This window comes from Falco naumanni, chromosome 4, assembly GCF_017639655.2.
Source record: "Falco naumanni isolate bFalNau1 chromosome 4, bFalNau1.pat, whole genome shotgun sequence".
Lineage (NCBI taxonomy): Eukaryota > Metazoa > Chordata > Aves > Falconiformes > Falconidae > Falco > Falco naumanni.
Genome location: NC_054057.1, coordinates 10,719,118 through 10,747,015, shown reverse-complemented (window position 1 = coordinate 10,747,015; position 27,898 = coordinate 10,719,118). Strand labels below are relative to the sequence as shown.

Genomic DNA, 27,898 nt, shown 5'->3' with positions numbered 1-27,898 from the left:
AATCCGTAGTGAACATAGAAGAGCTGGAGGAGGCTGAAAACAAGTGAAGGTCAGGGAGGTTCCTTGGTTAAATTGGTGCAGAGGACCCATGGAAAGTTGGAAGGTACTGTTTCCAGCATCCATCTAAAAAGGCCACAAGCAGGTTTTCCTTATTGGATTTAAAATTGGGTTTACACACAGTGTCATTTTCCTGTGGTATCTCCATAGTGAATTTTTTCCCACAGAATGTCAATGATTTGCAGCAGGGGATGAAAGAAAGGAGGGAGGCTGGAATATTGCTTGCTCAAAATTTGCTTGAATTCATCGCATCAGAGAAAGTTGCCAATGTTTTTTTTTTTTCTCAAGGCATTTTAAGGACTGACAGGAAATCTCGTCTCTTCTGGAGTCCATGAAGTCTCACTCCCCTGCAGCAGCAGGGTGGTGGAGCACTCAGACAAAGCCAAATTGTTCTCATTTTTACAGTCCATTGCCTACTGAACAGAGGAGAAAGCTTTCTAATTATTCTGCAAGCACGATACTAAATATTGCATTGAAGTTGTTACAGCTAAACAAAGCTAGAAGACATTTGTCTGTTCCACTTGAATTTCATCATGTTTGATTTACTAATATTCTAGGTTATGATTTGCAAATTAGACTGATGTTCATCTTTGTCAGAGGAATACAGCATGAACCAGTTAGGACATTTATTGATCACTGCAACATGGAAAAGTTAAACCCATCTTTTTGGAAGACAAGATGGCAACTTCTAACTAATGAGCACAAACTGTATGTAGCTGCCTTTATGGACCAATTAGCTTAGTAATTATCTCTCTGGCTTTGCTTTAAAGCTTCTTTGGGAAGTTTTACCCTCCTCTCCATTCTTCCTTGGAAGTGGGTGGTGTGTGTGTGTCTGTGATTTTGCTATTCTAATTTTTTATTTCCTTTTATCCTGCTACATATCAGTCTTTTCATCTAGTTCTTTTTATTTTGACATGATGTTTGATGTAGGTAGTTTTCAAACCAAAATAAAGGAAAGTCTGTTTCTTATCTCGACCTAGATAAAATTTATCAATAAGCCTATGTGAGATGTCTGGTGTCTTTTTTCAAGATTCAAGATGAGAAACACAGAGTATGGAGCAGCTGATGAATTTGTATTTCCTAATATGAATAGATACAGAAACTTTACACATCTATCTTGCTTCCTGTACTTCATGTACATGTATGTATATAGCTGCACACACAGAATGATCAAATCGGCCAGTTACACACATCTTTTTGAAACACTGAAGAAAAGTAGGTGTGAACATGGTAGTGTTTGTATGGTTTTCAAACAAGGACTCTTAAATTTCAGGGTTCAGAATGAAAATTCAGATTTGCAGTGTAGGTTTCTGTTTATCTTTTGTTTCTGAAAGATTTGCATCTTTTTGAAATACCATTATGACTAACTAATATGTACTGACATGTTTTAACTGCCCTGTACAAATCAGTTAAGAGTGTATCTGTATGTGTGTATGTGATAGAGATGGTTTATGTTGAAATGAAAGCATCTGTAAGTTAAGATATTGTTCATAATTTGGAAAATAAATATTCTCCTACTAGTATTTTGTGAAGAAGCTAATAGAATCTCATATTTTTTCCAGACCCAGGAAAATAGCTAGCACTATATAAGCCCACTTACTGCTGTTCAGACTTTGCAGATAGCCTGGCTTAAAAGAAACATCTGCAGTTCCCAAGTACAGAGCAGAAATCGGCAGCAGGAGATAAACTGGATTAGTATTATTATTCCTCTTTGCATTTTTGCTTTCATCCTTCCCCTGTGCCCGTGCAGAGGTATTCTCCCAGTAATGAAGTGGCAGTGCATCTCACACCCCACGATGCTGTGCAGGGGCTTGTCTAAGGTCCCCTCCTCCTCATTTTCCACCTACCCCATCCATGCTCAGGTCTTATGGGTTGTTTCCTGATTTTCCTTCTACACTTACAGCCCATGCTTGAGTTTATAACCAGCAGACTGGTTATAAACATTTGTTTGGCACTTTACAAGTGCATTCATCAGACATCTTGCTGAAAGGCTACAAGTTTATGTCAGATAGTAGCAGTGAGCTGGTTGGGAAGCATGGCTTTTGGGGATGCATTATTGTAGGTGACATAACACCAACAGGTTTGTACAGATGTACTGTGGACTGCTGTGGCATGTGTAATAGGAATGTTTCAGCGCTTCTCACAGGTTACAGAACTGCAAGCAGCGTTTAGGGCATTGGTATTGCTTACTACATTTGTCTGCTTCTGCTGGAGATATTTTTCTTCCCATTTAAATGACTCAAGACATCATTCTTGGGGAAAAAAAAAAAGAGTGCCGTTTAAATGCTGTATTCAAATTTTTCATCTTGCATTCAAGGTAACATCGATATTCCTTCTTACATTTAATGATGTCCTTACTGTGTGAATGGAAGCTGCATAACAGAATAGGTGACTCCTGCTTTTGCTGCTGAAGTTGTTTGAACCTGACCCTCTCTCCCCAACTGTTTAGCAGCAGCAGCCTTCTTGATTAAGATTTATTTCAGTTTATTTTATCTCATGTTCAGGAGCACATTATTTTCTTTACTAGGTGAGAAAATATTTGGGTTTTTTTTTCACTTGTTCAGTCTTGCTCTTTTCCATTGGAGCTGAATATATACAGAAATATATTCTGGTTTAGTAGCAATAACAGATGTCTGTGTTGGGAGAGATTTTTGTTACCTTCTGAAGTTTATAGTGTTTTGTCTGGCATATTGATTATTGGCTGCTGGACAGTTTGCTCAAGGTCATAGATAGGAAACAAACCTGAGTTAAAAATACCCTCATAAAGGATGCCATAAAGCAGCTCTTTTAAAAGTTTGGTACAAGCAAGTAAACCAACAAGCAAACTCAATTCTTTTTTAATTCATTATCTTTTAAAAATTACAGAAATAACCTTGTTTAAGTGGAAGTCGGCCTGCAGTTAAGTGCCACAGTACCAGCCAGAGCTGCTGAGCTTCCTGTGTTGGCGATGCGTTATCCTTCTGCAAGAGAGTCGTTCTGCATCTTACCTTCTCCCTAGGTTACAGCACACCGTCAGAGCAGAGCTGTGCAGCTCTGAGCAGCAGTTAATAAAAACATTCTTTGTGTCCTTCACTTCTGTCTTTCCTTTTACGTTATTCTTGGGAGTGAAGAACTCCACTCCTACCTTTTCCCCAGAACTGTAAATTTTACCGCAGAACATTTTTTTAGAAATACATCAAACACAATTTGGTGCTTTGCTATGCTGATAGATCTAAACTGACTTTTGTTATTTAGGTAAGTGGTGACCTGTTTATCACTTGAAGGTTTGGCTTTCTCCTCTAGAACACAACACAGTCTACTGCCTTCTCCCTGCTGCCTTCACTCCCGAGAGCCTCACAGAAGTGGGCAGAGTCATGGTATTATTGCAGTTTTGTATGCGATTTATAGAAGTTAATCAGTCTGCTCCTGGCTAATCCCTGTCTCCTGAGAGCAGTCCAGGTGGAGATGAAGAACAGCCTGGATTGTGTTATCTTGGTGCTGGAGGAGGTCGTCATCCCTGCATCAAGAAGAGATGTTTGCATATCCTTTTCTTAAAGCCTTTCAAGGCTGAAGATTTCATGACCACCTCTGCTTATTTATTTAGTGTTTCATTATTTGTAACACCTTCCTAAGATCTATCTTCTTTTTTGCCATTTGAGACTATTACTCCCTGTCATGTCTAGTAAGCACACAGAGAACAAATTCTTTTCTTTCCTTTTGGAATCAGCCTTTTTCCTACCTGTTTGCTACAGCCGCTCTCTGTCTCCTTTTCTTTAGGCCAGTCTCTTTTCATGTCTTTCACAGCTGCTAGATACCCGCTTGCTCCAGTTACTTGCTTCAGTCTTTCTTGAGATGTGGTGGCCAAACCCGCTCTCGGTATTCCAGCTAGAGGCTTTCTGAGTGGACATTGCAAGGAGAGGATTACTCTAAGGATTACTCTTAAGGTTGGCCACACTCTTATTTTTATACCCCAGTATGACATTCTGGTTTTGGCAGTTTTTGCAAGAGACAGCATCAGTGATTCATGTTCATTTTATGATCTGTAACGATGCCAGGATCCTTTTCTGCAGAGACCTGTCTAGTCATCGTCCCTCTGGTATTTTGAATGATTTTGACATCTTGCTCCCAGCTACTTTCTTGGAGCCACTGTAGTCCCTTGCTGTCACGTGGCTGAATGTATGTCCGTCAAGTGGCCCTAACGATGGCGTTGGCATGGCTCTGTGACTGAATGACAAAAGGAGATGCGGGCTTACAAAACTGTTCATGTCACCTTTCTCTCTGGAGAGCCTCTGAAACACGGGTGGAATATGTTCCGGGGGCTTGTGCATTGCTAGTTGCTTTTTGAGGTACGTCTTTGTGCCTCCCTCATCATACAGTCGAAGTACATGAATGTATTCATGAAGTTACATGTGCTGGATGGGCTTGTCATATGAAGCCTGTCCCGTCAGTCATGCTGAGTGCCATTGACTGAAAATCCTAGGGGAGAAAACTATCATTTTGTCGTGTATGTACATAGCGTGTCTATAATTGGCCTGTCCTTGGCCAGAGAGTACAGATTTTACACTGCTGCTACTCCTACTAACAAAATTAGCAACAGGCTTTATGATATGATACTTTCTGCAAAACCAAGAGTTGCTTCTCTTTGAAAATGTTGATGCCAGAGAGCCTGATAAGGTAATAGTAAAAAAGTGGTAAAAAGGTAGTAAAACAGTTAGATAAATACTTCCCTTCAAAAAGAACGTTCTCCCAATTTAAATTGCTTAAGAGTCATTCACGTGAAATAATTTGTCCTATTCGGAGTGAAAGTTAGACACGCTAATTCATCTACGTAGAAATTTCTTTAAGAAGAATTTGAAGACAAAATTATGTTACAGGAGTAATGAAATGCAACATAGTTTTTTACTTCATTCCATTTAATGGAGGCTTACAATCTTCCTTAATACTTTTTGGTTCTTGATTGTAAGGCTAAAGTTTGCGGTTGGCTTATGACAGTTCTGCCAAAAGCTGAACAATGCAGGCAATAAACTTTTCTGGGTTTACTGGGCTTGTCTTGAAAGCTTCTCTTACAACTCTTTTATTTCTCTTCATGTCAAACTGAGCTGAGAAACGTATTTATATCTAGTCAACTAGAATTACTGAAAAATAATTAGGATTGTTCCAAACAGAAAATATATCAGATTAAACTTCCTTTGGGAAAATACCTCACTGCCTGCTCTGAGTGATCATACTAACATTATTAACTCTTGGATCTTGTTTCTCTGCTCCTTCTGTGTACTGGAGAGAAGAACAGAAAGCCAGGTGCAGCTACCCACCTTATTGTTTCCCTTCCTTTTTATACTCTCTTCATGGATGTGTTAAGGGAGTGGATGAAATAGGTAGATAGACAATGTTATGCCATGTTGGCCCTTCCGAATTACAGGCAGATTGCTGTCCTAGATGGATTTCTAAATTTTCATTCCAACATTTCTAGATTTCAGCTTTGGCCACTGGGTAAGGAAATATGTCTTGTGCAATGAAGCTGAAGAGAAATTTGCTTTTTCTGAAATTAGGTTTATCTTATTTTTGTGGTAGTACTTGTGCAGAAAGAATTCTTCAGGGTATCTTCAAATCTTCAGTGCAGTGTGGTTTGGGTATCAATGCTTGCAATGAAAATCTATCACATTAGGGGATGCTCACCTCCTGCCTGCATGATTCCCAGTAGTTTTGTGATGAGTTATCTTGCAGAGTGGTGTAAGATCTTAATACAATAATCTGTACATTAGCAGGAATATGTCATGCCAGGCCTAAACCATCCTGGCCAAAAGAGGAGCCACAAATCCCAGGGTATTAAAATTCAGTAACTTTCAAAATTATGTAAACGTAATATATTGAATTAGCTTAGATTATTTTAGATAGCTAATGGTATTTTTTTTAAGAAGACACATTTCCTTCTCAGTGTTGACTTCAAACCCCAGTGCAGCTAACTCCATATCTTGAAGAATATGCTGTAACATTGGGGGGGGGGGGGGGGGGGGGCAGGGAGGTGCCAAACTTGTAAAACTAGACAAAGTGTACGAGTCAGGTTTTTTTTGGGGGTGGGGACAGGCAATCAGGTTTGGCAGGCTGGAAGTCAAGGCTGGAGTATGCAGACTTTCAAAAATATGTGCTTCCCAAGGCCTTTGGAGAGTGCCAGGAGAGCTGTACTGGGTTTCATTTCTCTTTGAATATGCTTCAAGAATAGATGCCACTGAATGTTGCTGGCTTTGTAAGAGTACTGGATTAGTAGTGATTTAGGCTGTTTCACCATCCATCTTATTTCCTGATCAACTTCACGTTAGTTTTAAACAATTTTGGCATTCACTGCTGATTCACAATTTATACAACTATGAATTTCAGTAGTAATTTTCAGCATTTTCCCTGTGGTTTCTGGAACAATGATCAGAAATGCCTGCTCTGCAACAACATTTTTGGGTTGAGATTGGCATTAATACCTTTTTCTAAGCCAGAAAATTACCATCTCACATTTGAATTGAAAGCTGCCACTTACTTTTAGGGGAGAGAGAGAGAACCCATTTAATTTATCCTCTGTATGGGACTAATAAAAGCAAGCTGTGGAGCTCTTTAAGGCAAAATATATTTTCACTAGTGTAAAGACCTATTATTTGCCTTTACGTAATTTTCCTCAGTTTTGTACTTTGGTTTTGTCTATTAGCATAAGAGTCCTAAATGATTCAAACCCTCTGGTCTCTCCCCTTGCTCAGTGTCCCATCAGGGGGATGGGCCAGAGTGATGGATAAAACCAACGGGTCACTTGGAAGAGGTGACCCTTGTTTGAACAAGGAACTGTGCGGGCTATATGGAAAGTGATGAAAGAGTTCTTCATAGCCATTGTCTATGCAAGAAACCTAAAGTGTATATAAGGTTGGTTATTCTGGGCCCCTACCATCAGGGAACAGTCACTTTTCTACCTGTGGATTTTCTGTTCTTCTCACCACTAAGAATTCTCTTAGGTGGATCTGCCTGACTTTGTGTGTGCAAACCCATTTACAGCAGGAGAGGAAAAGCTAATCCCAACTGACTTTCAGTCACCTTTGCCTTCTGGGATATATAGAATTTCCCTTGAAGTTTGTACAGTGTCTGCAGTTGGCACAAAACAGACCTACTGGCCCCTTTGATATTTTTAAGCCTCTGCTCCATCAACTGTGCAGGCTTTTGGTTTATTTCCAGGTTCAGTCTGACATTCTGGTTTTGATCCAGAGACCCTGATGTTATTTTGATCTTTTGTCTTGCTTTAACTTTGTTTCTTTGTGTTTGTTCCTAGTGGTCAGGTTGGTTGGGAGAGAAATTATTATTATGGGTTGCGGTGAGCACACAAGAGGATTTTTAGATTCTGGGGCATCTGAATGATCTGGTAGATCTGGAGATTCGTTTGAGGAAATACTACAGTATCTTTCTTGCCTAAAGCCAAGTGCTGAAGTTGTGGCTATTTTAGACACATGGATGGATGCTAAAAAATGTTGGAGTGAAGGTTTCTGTTTTATGGAAGAGGAGGAATAATACAGGATTTGATGGGCTTTGTGTAGGTTCTCAGAAGAGCAGATTTTTTAGCTCATGAATAGCAGGAAAAGTGGTGATCACGGTGTCCAGGGCAGTTCAGTCAATTGCTAGTTAAATGAGAATTTCACAGCTACATTTGTATTTATGTATAAGTGGTGTTCTGAGAAGGATACAAAATGTGCCTCTATTTGCTCAAGGGGTTATTTCCAGACTGCTGTCTTATAGATATATATATTAATATTTGGGGGGGAACTTGTGCTTACAGGTAATTTTGAGGGTGAGTTGTAGTACTGTTTTATCTTTCTGAGGTAGATTGAAAGTGTTGGGGTTTTATTCTCTGTACACGTACGATCAAGGCAAATCCATGTTTTCAAACAGAAGCGGATTCTGAATCCTAGACGAAAGTCAAGCTTTACCTTCTGTGGTATAAAGGTTTTATTGGGCTTTCTGTGGGAATGAAAGTTTATGTTTGTTCCTTGTCACTATTTTCAGTGTACTGAGTGGCCTTTGTTACCGTGAAAGAGAAGATTGCATGTGGTGGTCTTACCTAACCCAGCTTCTGATACCCATTTTTTAATTAAGTTCCCAGTTAAATATATGCTTTGAAGGTCTTTAAGATCTATAAGAATGACAGGAAGGCAGCACAGTCACAGTTCCAAAATAATAAATAATGTAGCACTGCTAAAGATGAACATATGACCAGACTCCTTTCTGAGGTAATACGGCATTGTCTTGATTTTTTTTTTACTTATAAAGTAAAAAAAAAAAAAAAAAAAAAAAAAAAAAAAAGATGAATCCTCTACACTTTCTTCTCTGACTTGCCACAGATACATAGAAACACAGCACCTGCACTCAGCGATTCCTTTGATTTTGCCCTCTCTTCACTTTTCCTTTTGCTTTTTGCTCCTACTCCTGCCCCTCGGAGCTCAAAAATGTTTGTAGCAAGGTATTATTCCGAGGCAGGAGTTTCAAGGGTGTGACACCGCTATTGTTAGTGCCGTGCTAGAAGAGAAATGCCAAGCTGGGAAGAAGCACAGTAAGGACCTGAAGTCCCATAGGTCTGCCGTTGACGATTCTCATTATCTCGTGCAGATTTCGGTGCGTCTTGCGCAGCTCCGCAGCCTGGGTGGCTGCAGGGCGGGACGTCAGCCGCTTCGGTTAGCGCGTGGCATGCAGATTATTCAGTCAAAACCGTGACATTTATACATTGGCTACAGAGAAGTAAAAGACCTTCATCAATTTAGATTTCGTACGAGTCAGCGAGACACAATCAAAGCAAGGGTGCTTGTTTCCAGGCAGGTTAAATGGTGAACGTTCATTGGGTTTATACTAAGGGATGGATTGGTGTTGAAAACACCATTTTTCTGTGTGTGTGGGGGGGGGGGTACATATGAAGCAGTAATTCCATTGATCTGGGCAGCTTTACTCAAGTATGTGCTCAGATACTTTCAATAGTCGGGAGGCCTTACGTACGGCCTGGCGTTACATTCGGTCATGCTTAGGCGTGACAGCGCTGGCTGAAGTTGCAGCCCGCTCAGATTCATAAATGCCGTAGCTGGAGAGAGAGCGTCTCTTCAGAAAGACCCTTAAGGGAATGCGGACATGGGAATACGTCTGAAAAATCTGAAAGTTAATTGGCGATGCTCAGGACCGAGGTAGTAGCGGAGCTGGCCGGGGCGACAGCAGGCCGGGCGCCAAGGCTGGGGCAGCCGTGCCCCCTGCCGGCATGCGGGCTCCCGCCGCCGCCCGCGCCCGGGCCTGCTCCGGCAGCACCTGAGGGAAGGGGCTCCCGGGCCGGGGAGCGCCCCTGGGGGAGCTCGGCAAAGGGCTGGCGTCTGAGGAACCAGGCGAAGCGTCTGGTGTACCCGGACGGAGCTCCTGGATAAGCACACGGCATTCCTAAAACTTGGTGCAAAGCTCCTGAAAATACCTGCAAGTCCTGCCAGCAGCTCTCGGTGATCAGGCCCGCGAGCGCTCGGGACTTCAAGCCTAGCTTTAAACCCAGAAACCTTGTTTATCCCGAGAATATTAAACTTTTTCTTTTCAGTCAGTTGCTGCATACAGGCAAAAAAATGTTTTTTAAGAAGCTAAAAGGTGCGTAACAGAAATAATCTTACTTTATATTACAAATACTAGATCGGCAAAACAGCAGTAAACTACTCTCTTACCCATTTGATCAGCTTTTATACAATTATGTGTAGTTCTGTTTTTTCACCATGTTGTTCTTCCCAGAAATCCATCAATAAAACCACCTCTTCTGTTTTCATTTTTCTGTTCTGTGTAGTCATGTTCCAGTCACACTTCTGAATGTGCAGAATTTCATCACTTAGATGGTGCCATAGTCTGCATTAATGATCAAGCATAATTTATTTTTGTGCAGTTTGTTTAAAATTGGGTACATTTTTAATATTTTTTCCCTTTCTTTAAAACTTTAGGTGGAGAACAGACCAAAGTATTATGGAAGAGAGTAAGTGTTTTCCTCTTTTAAGTATCTGTTGAGTGTATCCAAAAGTTGTTGTTCTAGAACAAAAACAAAACAAAAAACAAGACACAATGGAAGTTAATAAACTTTAATTTACCTTTCACTTCAACTGGGAGCTAAATATATTGAAAAACTAATCATTTAGCTATGTTACAGTCCAGTCCTGCTGCTCAGAAGTGTTGCTCTGTGAGCCTGCATATTCAGTTGGCTTTTCTCAGGACAGTTAGGGAAAAAAAATATTGTCTGGAGTATTTCTTCCTTTTATTTTGGTTGTCGCTTAAACCTCCCGGTGGTCCTGCAGTGGTCTGGGGAGGAGAGAAGCCGCTTGCCTTTCTCACTGCCATTTTGTGTGTTACTATGCTTTCACCACCACATGGTTGTGGAAGTATGCATGTATACTACTGCATGTGTAAATGCCGTTCTCCCTGCTAAAGTAACAAGGTTTGAAATACCAAAAGAAGAGGTGTATTTTTGTTGTGAGGAAAATAACAGACCTCTAGGTTATAATTCCTTTGTGCTCAGCAGTCTTCTTGCCAATAAATAATTTGAAAGGGGCTGGATCCTGCATTGCCACGGAGATCTGGCCAGGTGAAGGGCATAGCCACTGCAGCAACCACCCAGATCTGGCATTTGGCCTTTACTAGGGTAATCTGCTGAGGCCCTAGCCCTTATCACTAGCTAAATTGCTTAGGTTCCATGTTGTATTTTTTCTTCCATCCCAGACACATCATCTGTGTTTAATCATCCTTTTCTACCAAAACAAACCCTCAAGAGCCAGTAACTTTGCCCGTAATTACTGAAGTTTCATTTTTTAAATACTGTCTTTGACAACAAGAAATTCAGATCTAGCCACTAAAGTACAGCAGAGCTGAAGACTGTAACTAGCCAAGTAACCCATCGCACTAACTACAGCAGGATTTGTAAAACCATTACTGCGAACTCTCATGGAGGAACCAGCCTGGCTATTGACATCTTCTGGGTTTGTGGAGCAGCAGGGCTAGCAGGAACTGTAAGAAGTCACCTCGGTGAACCTGCCCAGGCAGGATCACATTAGTTATTATCATTCAGAAAGAAGATTTCAGAACCACTGAGACAGTCCTATAAAATCAATTGACTCAGTGTTCAGTAGTGCTTGGAAAAAGAGTCAGAAATTTCTAGGGAAAGAAACAGAAAAAAAAACCATAATTACACTACTGTATTTATGATGTGGCTGCATTTTAAAGAGTGCACATATTCTGGTCCGTCTCCTACCCCTTCCCTCCTCCCTCCTTTTTAGGAAGGTTATAGAAGAAATGAAAGGTACAGCAAAGTGCAACAACAGTGGGCCAAAGGGATGCAGCTTCTGTCATAAGAGGAAAATCAACAGGTCTTCCTCAGCAGGTGTCCAGGAGAGGGACATGCACAGTGTCCCTCTCAAGTTCATTGCCACATGGTGCTGCAGAGGCCAAAAGCATGAAGATGTTAAAGGGTTTACAAGTAAGATTCTCAGTTTCAAGAAGGGAAAGGTCACAACTGGTTGGACATAACTTTTGGCTAAACCGGTGATGGATGGATGGATGGACAGGGATATGAAGTGAAAGAAATATGTCACTGCTTCCTGTACTCCTTCTGTAAGCATTTCTTGTTGGCTTCTATCAGAGACATGCGTCTGAGTTCAGGGGCTCTTGTACCATGTACAAGCTGGGTTTATGCCCTTATAAAAATGTACCAAAAATATCCATGAGAAAGCTTGGATTAGCCAGTGCTTACGACCCATAGTTAAAAATTAATTTCACAGGTGCCCCAAGTATCCTGTCCCAGGGATTTCTTAAATTGATCACCAGGAGAGCTTTCGTCCTAATATCTAACCTAAAGGCTGCTGTATTTTATAATGAGCTTCTGGTAGCGAATAGCTTATGCTCATTATTTTTAACTGGAGTTATGAATTGCCATGAGTTTTTTACTGATGAAGATATGCTTATATTATGTCATCTAGGAGATGCTTGTTTCAATTTGGATGTGGCAGTGAATGAGAGTGTGTCTGTGTCCAGTACAGACAGGAAGTATGAATTAATTTATATCATTTTGAATAAAAAGTCATTCTGGAAAGATCACCTAAACCTAGTATTTCCAACATGCGTTAGTTGTGAAAGACAACGTAAAGAGAACTGAACGACAATTGCATTTACATCCAATGTGTTTTTCTCCTCTTTCACTGCCAAGCCAGAGGCAGTGTTAGAAATGTGCCACTTCATATGTATTGTCAGAAAAGAGAAAATGCTGAAGGCCAGTACATTTTAGTGCCTTTTTTCAGACAGCAGCAAAAATAGAAACTCCCAAAACCTCTGAGAAGACCACTGGAGACCTATCAACTAGGAAAATGTACATAGGAGTTAAGACTCAAACTGCTGAAAAAACGCATTTGTACCTATGGAAAGATCACCACTAAATACTGATTATTGTAAGGTTAATTGTGCATCCTAGAGCCTCTTTCTTTCTTAAAATAGCAATGACAAAAGAATCAAGAGAAATACCACTTTTTTCCAACACTGAATGAGGAACTCATTGAAAGGAAGAAAACTATTTTTCTGGAGGCTACTCTGTATCTTCTACTTTAATATATGCAGAAAAGAATTTTGAATAATTGATGCCAATTTGTATCTCAGTTTCCCTTACAAATCTGAGGAAGCAATGTTAATATAAAAATAAAGCAAACATAATAAGAATTATCTCTCATTTTAATTTTAAGTCATCTCCATTTAAAAAAAAAATAATGCCTTTGTGCCTAGTTTTAAATTCTGTTGTAAAGCCTCTAGAAAGGAAACAAGGAAGAGGGGCACTGACTGGTAAAGGAGGAAAGTTGTGAGAAGATGGGGCAGTTACAGAAAATAATCTTTGGGTGCAGTTGAGTGTTACATTGACTGAAACTGCATATACTATGTAACTTTTGTTTTGTCTCTACTCTGGACTTGCCTGGGCTGGATGACTGCCTTGCCACTTTCAGATGCTTGGATGCTGTCCTGATGGCTTAGACCATGATCCTGTGCACTGCAGAAGTTTTCAAATGGTTTCTGGGGTGGAGGAGCAGGTGTTTCTGGTCAGATTGTTCTGTAAGTCACTGAAATGTCTTCCCTTAGGTTTCACGGGATCATTTCTCGGGAGCAAGCAGATGAAATACTTGCTGGTGTAGAAGGTGCATACATTCTTAGAGAAAGCCAGCGGCAACCCGGCTGCTATACTCTTGCTCTGAGGTAATGCTGTTTTAAACAGAGGCTCATAGTTCAAATGTAAATGTGTTTAATGGAGGGGGTTATATCTGTCCCTTTGAAGACTATGCCCACCGTTACTTAATATACTTCATGGTGTCAGAATGATTTTACACCCTCTCGTCAGCAGTTTGACTGTCACAGCATTACAGCAATTGAGTCAGTACTTCAGCACTTGGCTAGGAATTTCCCTTTTCAGGAGCAGACTGCGCCCATTTTCAATATTTTTGCTACCTAGCGTTGAGCATTGTAAAGATGGAGCTTCTCCTTGGAAATTTTTTAAGAGATGTGAATGAGTACAGAACAGGAGAGCGTCCCAGCAGAGGGCACAGCCAGGTTGTCCTCTGAGCTCAGTGATGTGTTGTACACAAACTTCAGCAACCACTGGCAATATTAACCCTGGATAAACCTGGTAGAAAATCATGAAGTCCAGTGGCTGACCAGCTGTCAAAGGCAGCATGCTGGTCTTTGGTTTTCTTCCCTAACCGGAATTCAAGATTGCTGTAGAAGTACAGTGTGCAGCATGGGATGATGCTGCTCAAAGAACTAAGAATCTGCTATTCAACTGAATGAAAAATTCAGGGGGAGCCCAAGCTGCAACCTCACTTCCCCTCACAGTTGCCTTTCCCTGAAAATACGGCCCTTCCTGGCTCAGCTGTGCCATTCAAAACCTGCCCATGCAACAGTCTTAAAGCTGCTGTATGTTAGTGGCAAAAGGACAAAACAAACTCATTGGTGGTATTTTGGAATTTTTATAGCATTATTACTTCTGTAAGATATAAACAAAAGAAAAGTCTGTATTTTTAGTCTTCTGCTGCTAAGCTAGAAAGAAAAAATCCTTTAAGGAGTTAGCCCAAGTAGCTGTGATACGGCGCTGAAATCATCCTCAGAATTCATATTGATGTGCAGATGGTAGAGCAGGAAAAGCCAGTGAGTCATGCCAACTAAAAAGTGGTGTAAATTAAAAGCAACTTTTGTCAGCTGAAAAAGAACAAACATAATTTTTTAGGGTTTTAGAGAGACATTTCAAAAAAAAAGAATAAAAAGAGCTGCTACAGGATGGGAATTATGGCAAAGTGCCTGTTGTTTTGACACAACAGCATGATTTCTAAATCCATCTGGATAATTATTTGTAGAATCAAAATTTGATTATAAATTGGGAATTCATATGAAAAAATGTAGGGAAAAAAGTAGGAGACTTAAACAGTTTTATTTGAATGCCCAGCAAAGCATGCAGAGACATGCACATTTGATGCAATATAAGGACCATTTAACCTAATGTCTTATCTTTGAATTCATTAATCAAGAATGTGATTCCAACCTCAGTGTTATAAACCAAATGTGCTTCTACAGCACTTTGCTTTTTAAAACACTTTAACAAAAACAACCCATAGATTACACCTGCCATAAACAGGGCCAGAGTTATCCCACAGAACTTTGGATTTTTACTTGAACCCCTGAATTAGGAGCTCAGTCTCCCTGGCTTCCTACCAGAGGGTGATTCAGGCGGTTAGGACTGGAATTACTTGCTAGAGATGCCTGTCCCTCTTCATTGACTGTAAATATGTCCATGGTAGTTAAGCATCCACTTTCTGCCCCTCAAAAATGTTTTGGGATGGAAGAGCCCTTAACACAATTATGCATCCCGCTATAAGGTCTTGTCAATGTAAACATACCTTTCTGATTGCTACAGTCCCTATAGGATTTAGATTTAAACCATGTACGTCTGGGTTTTGTAGCCTGTTGTGGAGACTTGACCTCAGTTCTGTAGCCCAGTTCATGTGATGCAGTCAAGTTTGGGGTTGAACTTGAATTGGTCTCTTCACAGAGATCTGGTTGCAGCTGTGTGCGTATTCCATATGTAATCCAGACATAAAGACTTGTCAGTGGAATGACCTCCTGGGTGTTTTGCCAGTATGAATTCTCTCACTCTTCCTTCTCTGTCTTTCTTGTCTCCCTCCTGTTTTTCTGTTATTTGCAGATTTGGTAATCAGACCTTAAACTACAGGTTGTTCTATGATGGGAAGCACTTCGTTGGGGAGAAAAGATTCGAATCAATCCATGATCTGGTTACAGATGGCTTGATAACCTTGTATATAGAAACAAAGGCTTCTGAGTATATTTCCAAAATGACAACAAACCCCATCTATGAACATATTGGATATGCCACTTTGCTTAGAGAAAAAGTGTCCAGGAGGCTGAGCAGAACAAAAAATGAATCAAGAAAAGCAAGTGTAACAAGTGAAGAAAATACCCCAGTTGAAAAGGTAAGGATTCAGTTTAAAATTCTGGCAATTAATACTAGTCTTCCTATCAAATCTGAGAGAAAAAAGTGTTTTGCCTGAAGACCTGTTTCTGTTTTTCTATACTTCGTTAAGTATTACTGCCCCACTGAAAAGTTTATGTCCTGTTAATGTGATCTTGGCTCCAAACTAGTGTTTGACTGGAGCTTATGGTGAAAGCTTTCTAGTAAGTACCAAATGCAAATGTTTTCACTGAGTAAATATATGTGTATATACTGTCTAACTTAGGAACTGCATCTAAAATGGTTCACAAATTATGTTTCTTTATCCATGTATACTCAAGCATATTCCACAGTAGGATTATGAAACTGGTTCCCGCTGACCCTTTACCACAGCTCAAGTTTGTTACCTTGCCATTCACAGTGCAAAGCTCCTCTTTTCTGCCAAGTCTTTGGTGGATGGGTCTCAAATTGGGATATTATGTGGTTTCTTCCCTTTCTTCTCGTGGGTCTGAATTTGGGATATTGTGTGTTTGCGTTTCTTCTCGCTCTTCTCATTTGAAGTGGGCTTTCCTTGATCTCCTTCTCTCATGTGTCTATATCCCATAGCATTGTATGGACTAGGACTTATTTACATGATGATAAATGGAGATTTTCGTGCAGTTAGCAGCCATCTGAAGATGTAAAATTAGAAATTCTTTCACATACGAGAAACAGTCTTTTTAGCAGTGACATGTGGATATTTTCATTTCCCGGGTGGTAAGGCAGTAAGAACTGTCAAACAAAACTGATTTTTTTGAGTCCAGTGTTAGCGCTGAATTGACTTACTGACATTTGTAAGTGTAATTCTGCAGAGTGACTGATGAGTTTAGTGTTCAGCATGCTGGCTAGCTAGTAGGGAACTACGGCCGGTTTGTATTTGGGAAGGAGGGAGTGGATTTTCAGCCAGATGTGCTGCCTGAGCCACCTCATATGAGTAGAAGTGCAGCACAAAGGAGAGGGCAAGATTTTTTTCTGATGACAGCTCAAAAAATGGTGATAATGGATTAAAGTGAGTGGAGAGCTGCATCCTTAATTCCAGATAACTGTGCTTGAAGATGTTTGGACTTGATGTAACTTGCTGTCAACAGTGAAAAAACACCTCTGAATCTCATTGATTAGGTTGTCTTTTATATTGCAGCTGAATGAAATTGAAGTGTTTATAGAGTATTATTTACCTCCAAGGTAGTTCATGATGCAAAAGACAGTACCATGGGTCCTCACCCTACCAGGAGTGGCCCTCATCTAGATTTCTGTACATGCAGGCAGTAAGAGCCTGCAAGACGGGGCTGCATGGTTGAGCTGTTGTGTAAAAGTAGCTGGCTTTAGCTAAGCCACTACACTGTTGGCAACCCTCTCTGCCTTCCTCCCACTGAGGGGAAGCAGCAGAAGGAAGAATAGCAGCTGCTTCTAACATATTTTTCTTGCTAGGAGGAGTAGGAGCAATCACAGCTACAAGAAGAGTGGGGCTAAATAGGTGGTCTGCTCCCAGGCTGAAGACCTTCTGTAGCAGCTAAAGCCTCACTATTGATGATTAGGACTCCCAATGGGCTTCTCTACTGATACTAGTAATTTTCCATCATCTCATGCAAATCCACGAGAAAAAATATTACTTCAACTATATTATTAGCAATTGAAAGAAATTCACAGAAGTCTGTATGGTGAAGCCTATCATGGTTGCTTTTGATGTGTATGTTCCTAGGGGAAGCTCATGAGAGTTCTGGATAGCAGGCAAAGACTCAGTGGTCATCATTCCCATTTGTTCCTCACAGTAGCCTCAGATAAAGTATGGACTGGGCTTTGGAATAAACTGGTAAAATAGCAAGCGTTTGTCAGTAGTAGCATATAGAGACAAAGGAGGATAAGGGAAATGTAATGTTTGTTTTTATATAAACTTTAGAAGACCTGTAAAATATGAAATTAATATGGAGAAGCGGTAGTTCAGTGGGAGTTTTATCAGATATTTTGCTTGAGGCTGTCATGTGTTGTACAGCATTTTAGACAAAGGCCAAGTTTGCCCACAATTCAAAATACCTTCACCCACTTCAATTCCTCCAATAAATTTCAGACCCCTAGAAATAAGTGATTGAATATTCAGTATGACATTTTTCTGCAAAGTAAATTCATTGCTGCATGTGTGAAAAACCATTGAGTTTTTTGTAAGGTGCGTTTTCTCTGACCAATTGAAGAGGTAAAATGTCATTTTTTGATAACTGAGCTGGTTTATTTGAAAGCGCTGCCTGGAGTGTTTTGAATATTTCAGAGGTGATGGGAGGAAAGTCATACGTGCAGGACAGAAACTTCCATTATTTCTCAAGAGGAAGGCGAGAATTCAGTGCTCAAGGTTAAGCATCAGTACTCCTCTTACAGATTAGGCTTTTTACAAGTGAGATTTTGTTTTATACTGAAACCAATTCTAGAGTGTGAAAGTGCAGCTGAAGGCATTCGTCTCCTTAGCGGGTTTGTTAACACCATCCGGGGAGTCTGCTCATTCTGTCACCTCCTACGTTGACAGCAGAGATTATTCAATGTCTCAGTCACTCCCCTAGGGGTAGGTCAGTGGAAGGGGACCACCAAGGCACGGTCTGACGGGAGGAGCCAGCACTCAGACGAAATGTCTTGGTACTGCCTGGGGTACCTGTCTGTTCCCATAGTGATAATTTCTGTGAGGCTGTAATTAATGGAGTCATGCCCATTCCAGAAAAGGGGTGTGATACATGGGCTGGATTAAGCTGTTGTTGTTCATGCTTTTTTATCCAACATTTTTTGTAACAGGCCTAAGAAAATATTTATGCTTTAAGATGCTTAATGCCAATGTTTCATCCAAAAGTTATTTCAGCCTGACTTTAAAGAGGTGCTAGATTTGTTGACACAAATTCCAAATTTTAGTCCAAATATTTTAACAGATCTCTAATCTGGAAGGAGCCGCAATGATTTTTAAGGAATCAAGTGGTATAGAACAGCATAACTGCAAATACTTTCTTAGCAGTGTAGACAATTGTCATTTTAACGGGATCCAGCTTAAAAAGAATTTTGAATAGAAAAATAGTTTTTTGTGCAAAGAACATTTTAAGATTGTATGTTGTCTGCTTAGGGTTGTAATTTAAGCTTGGACAAGTTGTGATCACCTGCCTAATGTTTGCTCTGCTTATGGAATGCTGTACTTGGGGCAAATGAACATATACTAGAAGATGTAGGGCAGATAAGTACCTAGTACTGGTACGTACTGCAATTAATTACCAGTAGTTCATGCTGCTGGTGAATGTAGGAGAAGTGTAACTTGCTGTAAGCAAACAATTGCCACATGTAGGAGAGAAAAAATTGCAGTAGTCTGTCAGTAAAATACGCAGTTCTGAAATGGTTATTGCTATTACATATCACATTATCCTGCAGCTGCTGCCCTTACTGCATCAGCAGTCTTTGTGTCCCAGGCAAGAAGAAGAAAAATCTTCCTTCCTAACCCTACCCCAGCAAATGTAATTTGGGAAAATATATTCAAAGAATTGAAATGTTGGAAGTAAATTCAAGCTGGAGTTTCATGAATTCTCTGATCAGGTAAAAGCTGACATGGTTGCTGATGAGAAACCATCCCAGTTTCCTGCTCTTGCACTTTCATTCCCACTGCTGTGACCTGCCCTGTATGTGCACTACTGCAGCCCCCTCATGTCTTGAGTGGGACCTGGATGCTGTGACACAGTGCCCTGTGCCACAAAGGCTGTCCCACACCTTGTTTCTTTGATATGCTGGTCTTACGCAGAAGCAGTTCCTTGGTTTAGGTTGCTTTATAGCTTCTCAAGTATTCATGTTAGCATGGAGCAACCATGTAACCAGCTGGAGTTAAGGAAGAACCTTTGGCAGCTGTTGAGCGTAAAGTATTTGCAAAAATGATCTTACCTTATCTGACAGAGGACAAATTGTTGGTAAATGCAATAAAGATCAAGGAAGGTTTTGTCAGTGCCAGGTCTCCACTTACTTGGATCCTGGCAAAGGTCCCATCAACTTCTCTCCAAGTAGGATCTGGCTCAATCAGTTCAAACATACCGGTTGTACATGAAATACGAGTTTGCTTGGAGCCTAGGCTGCAGTGTATGTTCTGCTCTTTGGTTGCAAGTACATGCCAGGAGCAGCAAGAGACATTTAACAATAATGGTCTGTAAAGAATAATGTAGCAGTTTGAGCTAAACCAGGAGTGAGCTGTATGTGGAGTCTTCACTTGACAGCAGTACAGTGCAGAAAATTGTGTTGCTGCTTGACATGGTAACCTCTCTATCTGTTTTTGCTGGAACTCATTACCGGGCATTGAAGTGCAAATGACAGAGCCCACAGTTAATACTGCAGCTAGAACTAAAGAACTGAAATGATAAGCATATTATGGAGTCTGGAAAGTTGTAGATTTCCTTGGCAGAACACACACACACACCCCAAATAATAGACAGATAAGAAAGCTATTCCTATTGAGGCAAAGGTGACAGAAAAGGAAGAATAACTTTGCTAGAAGTAGTAGTTGCTATTACTATCCTCATTAGTCATCCTGCTCACACACAGTTTCCCACAGCAGAAAATGCAGGACTTCCAGGAAAGACTGTTTTCTAAAATCCTCTAATTGTAGATGTAATCTGGTTATGGAACTAAATTTTTTAAGGGCACTGCAGTTTTCCTTACATCAAAACTGCCAAGAGACAGACGATTTTAAGAGAACCCCTGGTTTGGTTCAATTTTTGTAAATATTTACACTTCTACATTGTTATTCATACCACATCCCTTTCTGAAGGCATTTTAGCCTCATCTTACCACTTCATTTTTGTCTCTTCATCGAATTTTCTACAGGTACTGCTGTTACCCAATGATAAAGAAATATTTTCATTATTCTTCCCATTCTGCAGCTTCTCTAAACTTCTAATGATCCTAGTACAGGTTGTAGCTAGTGTTTAATTCTCTGCTGGGATGTCTACCCAGATGTTGAGCATTTCCTTCCACATGAGGGTTGCAGGGTACTGCACTGTCCCAGCAGCAGATCATGGGGTTAAGGTAGTTAGCAGAAACATCTGTTCCTGCAGACTCCGGGCTGGAACTGCACCGGTAATTTGACATGGTGTGTTTTACATTGCCTTCAACTACCTGGTTTTTGCAGCATGCTTGGTCAGAACAAATTAAAATGCTCATTTCTACAGGAACATTAACAACACACTACCTTCTTTTATTAGGGGTTACAGTCTCGCTCCTATGTGCATAGCCACATAATTCATAAGGGACTTCTCCTTGTCAGTACTGATTTTGCCTGGAAGATGCACAGACACAACACTGATAAGCAGCAACATAAAGCCTATACGCAAAGGTGGCCTTTATCTGCAGATTTCAGTAATACATGCAGTGATAAAAGGTGTGTGGCATTTTTGCTGTTAGAAGCAACAAACTTACACATAAAAATGATTCTGGGAGTAATTAATTCCTTTCATCAGTCACTCACACTTTTCCTGCAAGAGTAGCATTCTACACGCAGGTTATCACATGTATGTACTTAATTGTAATGTGCCCTGACATGAGTACTTAACTACATACCCGACTGCCTCCTTTAAATAACTGTTAGCAATTCAGCAGTGATTTTATCCAGAATAGTCTTTGGTATTATACCATAGTGAGGAGGAGTTTATATGAATACAGTAGATCTATCAGTATATGTAATTTAGTGAGCAGTTTTATATTTTGAGTGATAGATACTATATTACTAAAATATAGCTGGCTGATTATTTTCTTTTGCCTTTCAGTGTTGGCATTCTTCTGGATTTGCCAGCTGTGTCTCCTTATGTGTCTTTTTTTGTTTAAAGCATCATAAATATGAAATAGGCAATATATAAGAAATAAAAATAAGAAAACTACCAAAGTAAAATCATGGAAAGTTAGCTTTTTCAGTTCCTTCCCTCTGGCTGTCCATGTTTATGCACAGGAAAGGGGACACTGTGGTATTCCTAATACCTAATATTTTCCAGATCAGGCAAGGATTTTTGAGAGGAATAATCTGGATTCATTTCAGCAGTAATGAAAACTGAGGTAATCCAGAGAAAGAGAGATTCCATTGCAAAGTATTTGCTTACACTGCTTCCCTGAGCTGTTTACATCTCTCCAGGTTCCTGGTTTATGTTATTACCGTCAGCTTAGGATTCATGACTTTTGCCTTAAGCAGAGTAAGTGATATGATTATGCCTAAAGAGAGCTTGTAAGTTGGAGACAACACTGATTTACACAGATGGCGTGATGTGATGGATATGATCTGATCCAAATGCTACTAAAATTAATGGGAAGACTCTCAAAGATTTCTCTGGGCCGTGGAACATTTCAGGGCACTGCTAAGTCTATGTTGCAAAGTTGAATATGAAATCTGTTACCACCACAGCGTTTCCCAATCCAGCACTTTAAAAAGGTAGCTAAATGGAAGCAATGCAAAAACTTTGTATCTGAATAGCACAACTGTAGATTGAAATTTTCTCAAATGAGAATGTCAGATTAGTACTAAAAGTGATTAGATACTCTGAAAGTGCTTATAGTAGTCCTAAGGCAAACGCTACTTGGCTCTTCAAGTACAGTACTGTATCTGCAGCTAGGCTCTGCTGAAAACATAAATTAGTATTTTTCTCTTGGGTATTTTCCTGTTATGAGCATATTAATAATGCTAATAAAGCTAAATGTTTGTTGCAGAAAAAACATGTTTAGTTTCATGTAATAAAAGTAAAAGCCTTATGTTGAGGTTTTTTGTTTTGGCTTTTATATTCTTTATCTAGTTTGATGGTACTAAGTTAGTATAAACAAACTTCCATAGAGGTTGGGATGGAGCCATAAGAGCATAAACATTTCATTTGTCTAGTCCCTGGAAAATGAAAAGCCATTTTTTAAGTAAAAATCTATACTTCATTATCTTGCATAAATCTGGAGACGCTGTGTTAGAATAGGCACTAAACTTTTACAGTCATCTCTAAACTGCCATGTTTTGATCTTGGAAGACAAGTGTTCAAAGTCTTAAGAATAAGAGAAATACTAATTTCTGTTAGCGAAGGACTTGGAATTAGTGTCAAAAGGAAAGTGTTTAAACAGTGACTAATATTCATCCTTTTTTATTTAGAATATTTTGTCTAGAAAATAAAGTTTTCTAGTGATGTGCTTGTTTAGGTCATATAGTTGCTTGGGTAATTATAAGGAAAAAATAACCCATCTTCAGTGTTTATGTTGGACATGACAAGAAATGATAGGCCTGAAATACAGTGATGAACATTGCAGGTTAGTATTAAGAGAGGGAAAAAAAAGAACAATGAAACACTGGGATGGATTGCCCAAGGGGGTGACGAAATCTCCTTCATCATAAGGCACAGAAACACATTAGAAGACATCTGGGAGAAAAGGTGCAGGTAGCACTGATACCTGAGGCAGGCAGGAGAAAAACCTCCTAAAGTACCTTCTAGTCCTACTTCCCCATGGTTTTCTGTGCCTGAAAAAATATTTAGGCTCTGATTCATCTCGTCTAGATGAAGACATCTTACTAATGTAGCTAAGGAGCAGTTATTTGATTCCTCCCCATGGGAAGAGGGTACGTTTAACCTTCAATTCAGAATCACCACTTCACTAGTGAGGAATTAACTACAGCCACAATCCTAATGTCTAAGGCTACCACGAAGTGCTTAATGCTAGCCAAGGTACACTAAATTGTTCCTCTTCTGTGTCCTCTGCAGACCTGCCAAGGAATGTCTTCCTGCCTGGCTTCCTATGTCCCTACACACTGACTGGCATTTGTCCCATCACACTCTAGATATTATCCTTTCTGAGCATAAAATGTACATGTCAGAGCCACTGAGTGTTTTCTTCCATACAGGGTGCAGTAGATCTCACCCCTGAGGCATGCCGGCACTCGAGTGAAGTCAGGTGCAGAGCCCAAGCAAATGTCCTGTTTGAGCTGGGCTCTCAAGACAGAGAGCCAGCTCAGCAGCCTGCACCCTCATCCCGCAGCTGGGATACTGGGAATCCAGGTGCGGGGATCTCCCCAGTCACCCCTGGGCTGGGTTAGCAGCTATCAGCCGGTCTCAGCCCCTGAGCTCACTGGAGCTGCCAGACAGGAAAAGGCAGCAGCCTGGGCGGGATGACAGCTAGTCATGGCCACAGCGAAGCACATGCTGTTGACAGCATTCTTGACTGAGTCTTGACTACAAAGGTCAGGAAGTAGTAGTTTTTAAAACTGCTCATGTTTGGAAAAAAGAACGCTGGATGCTATAGTGTGAAAAGTAACAATGGGCTCTTTCTTGTAATGTATTCTCAGCCCTGGAGAACAGTGGGATTGCTCACAGTTGTCAGCATGGGTTATAAAGAATGAATACTGCCAGTTAGACTTGATTGCCTTTTTGATAGATTTACAAAGGTACTGAATGAAAAGAGTGCAGCAGATGCAGAATAATTGGATTTTTAGCAAACTAGTACAATGTCTCATGAAATCATACTCTTGACATTAATTCAAATTGGTTGGCGCGTGAATGTGATCACATGGACCAAAAATAGGTAGCGGAATTTCAAGCAAAGAATAAAGATAGGCAGCAACTTAATAAGCTGGGGAAGGGTGGCTAATGAAGTACTGCAGGGACAGGAGTTTCATTTAAGAATTTTATTGATCTGGAAAAAGTGCAAACAAGACATTAGCTAAAACTCAGGATGGTTTGTGCTGTGATGTGACTCACAGAATCGTAGAATCATTTAGGTTGGAAAAGACCTTTAAGATCTTTGAGTCCAGACATTAATCCCTGGAAATGTGATGAGTGTCCATGACAGAAACATCAAGAGAATCTCAATTAGAAAATATAAAAAGGCAATTGGGCATGTTTTAAGCACATGAAAAGGGGCCAAGCCACTTAGCTGGTGTATCTCTTCTGTCGAGAGCAAGGAGATTGTTTGCATTTAAGCCAGGTGTGCCACTGTCAAGCAGGGGCTAGTGGTGAAGAAGGGGGACATTGCCATAGCCTCAGGAGAAATTGTCTTCATTGCTTGTCAAGACTGGAGATGTTACACTTTGAAAGCCTCTTTCCCTGATTTTCTGCTGGTTCATCCATCAATCAAAACAATATCTATTGCTGTGGTAACTTGTCATCCCCTTTTGGCAAGCTGTAAGCCAGGAATGTCTTCTTCTCTGGAGACATTCAAAACCTGACTGGACGCAATTCTGTGCAACCTGCTCTAGGTGAAACTACTTTAGGAGGGGTTTGGACTAGATGATCTCCAGAGGTGCCTTCCAACCCTGACTATTCTGTGATTCTGTGAATAGTGCTGCTTCTTCTCAGAAGGATTGTGCCCAGTACCTGTAAGCAGAGAAATGTGGAAAGCCCTGCTTCCTTCACTCTCTGCCTGTGTGCTGCTCCAGGTGCTATTTGGCTGGTGGTACGAGGCAGCTTTTCTGAAGTCCATCAGGCTTGTTTGAGATCTCGTCAGAAGGGGTGACCCTCCCGGGTCAGTTTGTGGTGCCTTCTGCATTGCTCGCAGTCTGAGGTGTGGGCTCCTCAAACAAGGAAGATGGACTGGGAATGTAGCTTAGCCGTTTGGCAGAGTCCATCAGGAGCAAAACAGTCCCTGAGGAGGAAAGTACTGCTTCAATGAGAATGTTGTAGGGTGGTGTTTTTTTGGTGGGGAGGCAGGGGGCAAAGGTGGAGAAGGCATGTCCAAGGATCTCTGCCCGGCTCTATATACCTCCTAGACTTCCAGGGAGCAACTTGGCAGGCACCGATGATGATTTACGAATGAAGTTGTCCCAATGAAACACTAGGTGGCACATTTACTTAAGAGTTCCCGGGGATTGCATTAGGGTTGTCTTCCACTGCTGACACCCATTTGTGCTTGTGCAGTGAGTGTAGTTTCATGGGAACGTGACCACCAGATGCCTTTTTTTAACAAGAAGCGCATTAATCCTGTTCTTAAAAAAACTTGATGCAAAGACATCATTGCTTACTTAAATGTAAGTTAGTCTTTAGGTTCAAAGTCATTTCTGTGTTAATACACAGATTATTAAAAGCAGTGCAGCAAAGAATAGGTGTACATGGCAATGGTCCTACAGAAGGGTCCAGTCTCACAGGGTTTGTGTAAATAGCGAGAAGGGTTAATATGCAAAGACATAGTGTGGTTTACTTGTTTTACTTGTCTGAAAGGCTGAATGTAGTAACATATAATGCATTTTAAAAGTCAAATTAAGGAAACCTAACATTTCTCCTTATGTGAATGCAGAGCACAGCTTTTGATTTCAGAGCTGGTATTTTAAGGTAATAGCATCCCATGGAGAGGGCAAAATCCTCAAAGGCAAAAAATAGGCCTTTATTCTGTGTCTGTGGGACACCTGTTAAGTTAGCCAGGCTGCAGTTTTCTGTCTGCTGCTGCTTCTCCATCAGTGAAAGAATAAATACATGTCACAGAAATGCCTTTTCACACAATTCATCCTTAAGAAAACCCAGTGCCACAGCCATCACCAGGGCATAGCATTTAGCCTTTACCAAAAGAATACCATGATTAGCATGGCTGCTCTAAAAATTCTGAGTTGTTCCTGTGGATATTTTAAGAAGACAAATAACTACTTCGGACTAACTGCAGATACCATGAAGAGAAACTTCTTTAGTGCGGGAGATATCAATAGTGCTGGCTGCACAGGTTGTTGCAGCTCTCCTTGGAAGGGAATTGTAGGTTGCTGATGTATTGAAAATCCACCACCAGCTGGATTTCTGTGGCAAATCCTGTCATCCATCAGTCTACTTTGCTGTAACTCATGTATGGACCTCCTGAGTCAACAGAACTGGCTGTAGCTGTTTGGTGTGAGCTCTTACAAACAAAGCAGGCTGTATAAAAAGGGAGCTAAATGTGTAGGTCTGAACTGGGGTGTGCTCATTATGCTAGTGCCGAGGAGTATGGAGAATAGACCTTTTTATGAGAACAGGATTATAGGGATAAATCTTTTGCTTGCCTGACACTGACTGCGCCCCAGACATGCCTGTGCTCTCCAAGGGGAAAAGAAAGTTCCATTCCCCTTGCCTTTTCTGTCCTCTCCTCAACCACAAGAAGCAGGCTGTAGCTATTGTCTGATGCCAGTGGATGTGGTGGGGCAAAAGCAGAACAATTTACAGCTTGCCTTAGGACATCAAAAATGCATCCAAAGCAGCTGTGCTCTGGCATCAGGAGAACCTGATTGGGTTTGGACCACAGAGATGAATTTATGCCTCTTTTCATTTTCAGTAGTATCTTTTCATGCCCATAGTCCATAAGGTTTTTTATATCTGTTATTTTCCCAGCTCTGAGGAAAATACTAGTAGACCAGCATGTAATTCAGACAGTGAACTGAGACCTGCTGCCCTGCACAGAGTGGCTGGATCCCCAACTGCTGGTGGGCTGCATTCACAAAACTGTGGTTTATAATATAAGTACATAGCAAGACACCTGGGCAACTCATTCAAATAAATTAATTCTACTTATTTATATATTTTAGGAAGTAGAGGGAAAAAGAATTTCCTTTTATTTCACTCTTCCCTTCCCTTTGATTTGATTAATCTAATCAGTGCAGTTTCCTAAATCCATCTGGTCTATAATGCATTGCCGAATGTCAGGCCAAGTGAATTTGCAGACAAAGCTTAAGGCACTTCCAGAATAGCTGAAAATGAAGTATACTGGCAGAGATTGGACTAAAGAGAGTGTATTTTCAAGGACATTGTTCACATAATTTTGTTTCTTGTAGACCCCAAAGTACTAGGAATTAAGGGAAAAGGTTGGTTTGTGGTTTCTTTGTGGGCTGGCAGAATCCCAATTGAATAAAGTCAAGCCATCATTTGATATAACTTGCTTCTTATGAGACACTGCGTGCAATGCAGGATTCATATAACTTCCACATGATGCTTTGTAAGGAATATTTCCACGTGTGGTTTTTTAATAAGCTCTCAGTTCAGTACCTTAATTTTCCTTCTCCACATGTGAGCTGTGTACAAGCTCTGTATCATCCAGCTATAGACATTGAATTTCATGAGAAAATACAAAACCTTCTGTAATTTCCTTTGTTCTATTTCTCACTAAATTTTATGTTGCAAATGAAAAAAAAGAAAGTCAGTAGTTAGGGTACATGTAGCATTTTCCTCCTTTACAGGTCACAGTGTATGCTTTACAACAAAGGTGTGGTACTGCCCCTGTTGAAATGAGAGTGAGCCTGCACAGGCATGGGTCAAGGCACACAGGTGTCCCATTAGAGCTGCCCAGAACTAGAAATGTGGACCAGTATATTGTGATATACATCCACAGAGTCCAGTGCCTTGGGACTGTAGTGAACCA

General features: G+C 40.6%; 1 protein-coding gene across 3 annotated transcripts in view; it reads left to right on the top strand.

The window, feature by feature from the left end:
* CHN2 (chimerin 2) overlaps positions 1-27,898 on the top strand; it is a 163,254-nt gene that overhangs the window by 80,425 nt on the left and 54,931 nt on the right. For all 3 annotated transcript variants that reach the window (XM_040590756.1, XM_040590757.1, XM_040590755.1), the window contains 3 exons: positions 10,008-10,039; positions 13,171-13,284; positions 15,281-15,566. In XM_040590756.1, coding sequence (XP_040446690.1) covers positions 10,008-10,039; positions 13,171-13,284; positions 15,281-15,566 — 432 coding nt within the window. The remainder of the gene's footprint in view (positions 1-10,007; positions 10,040-13,170; positions 13,285-15,280; positions 15,567-27,898) is intronic.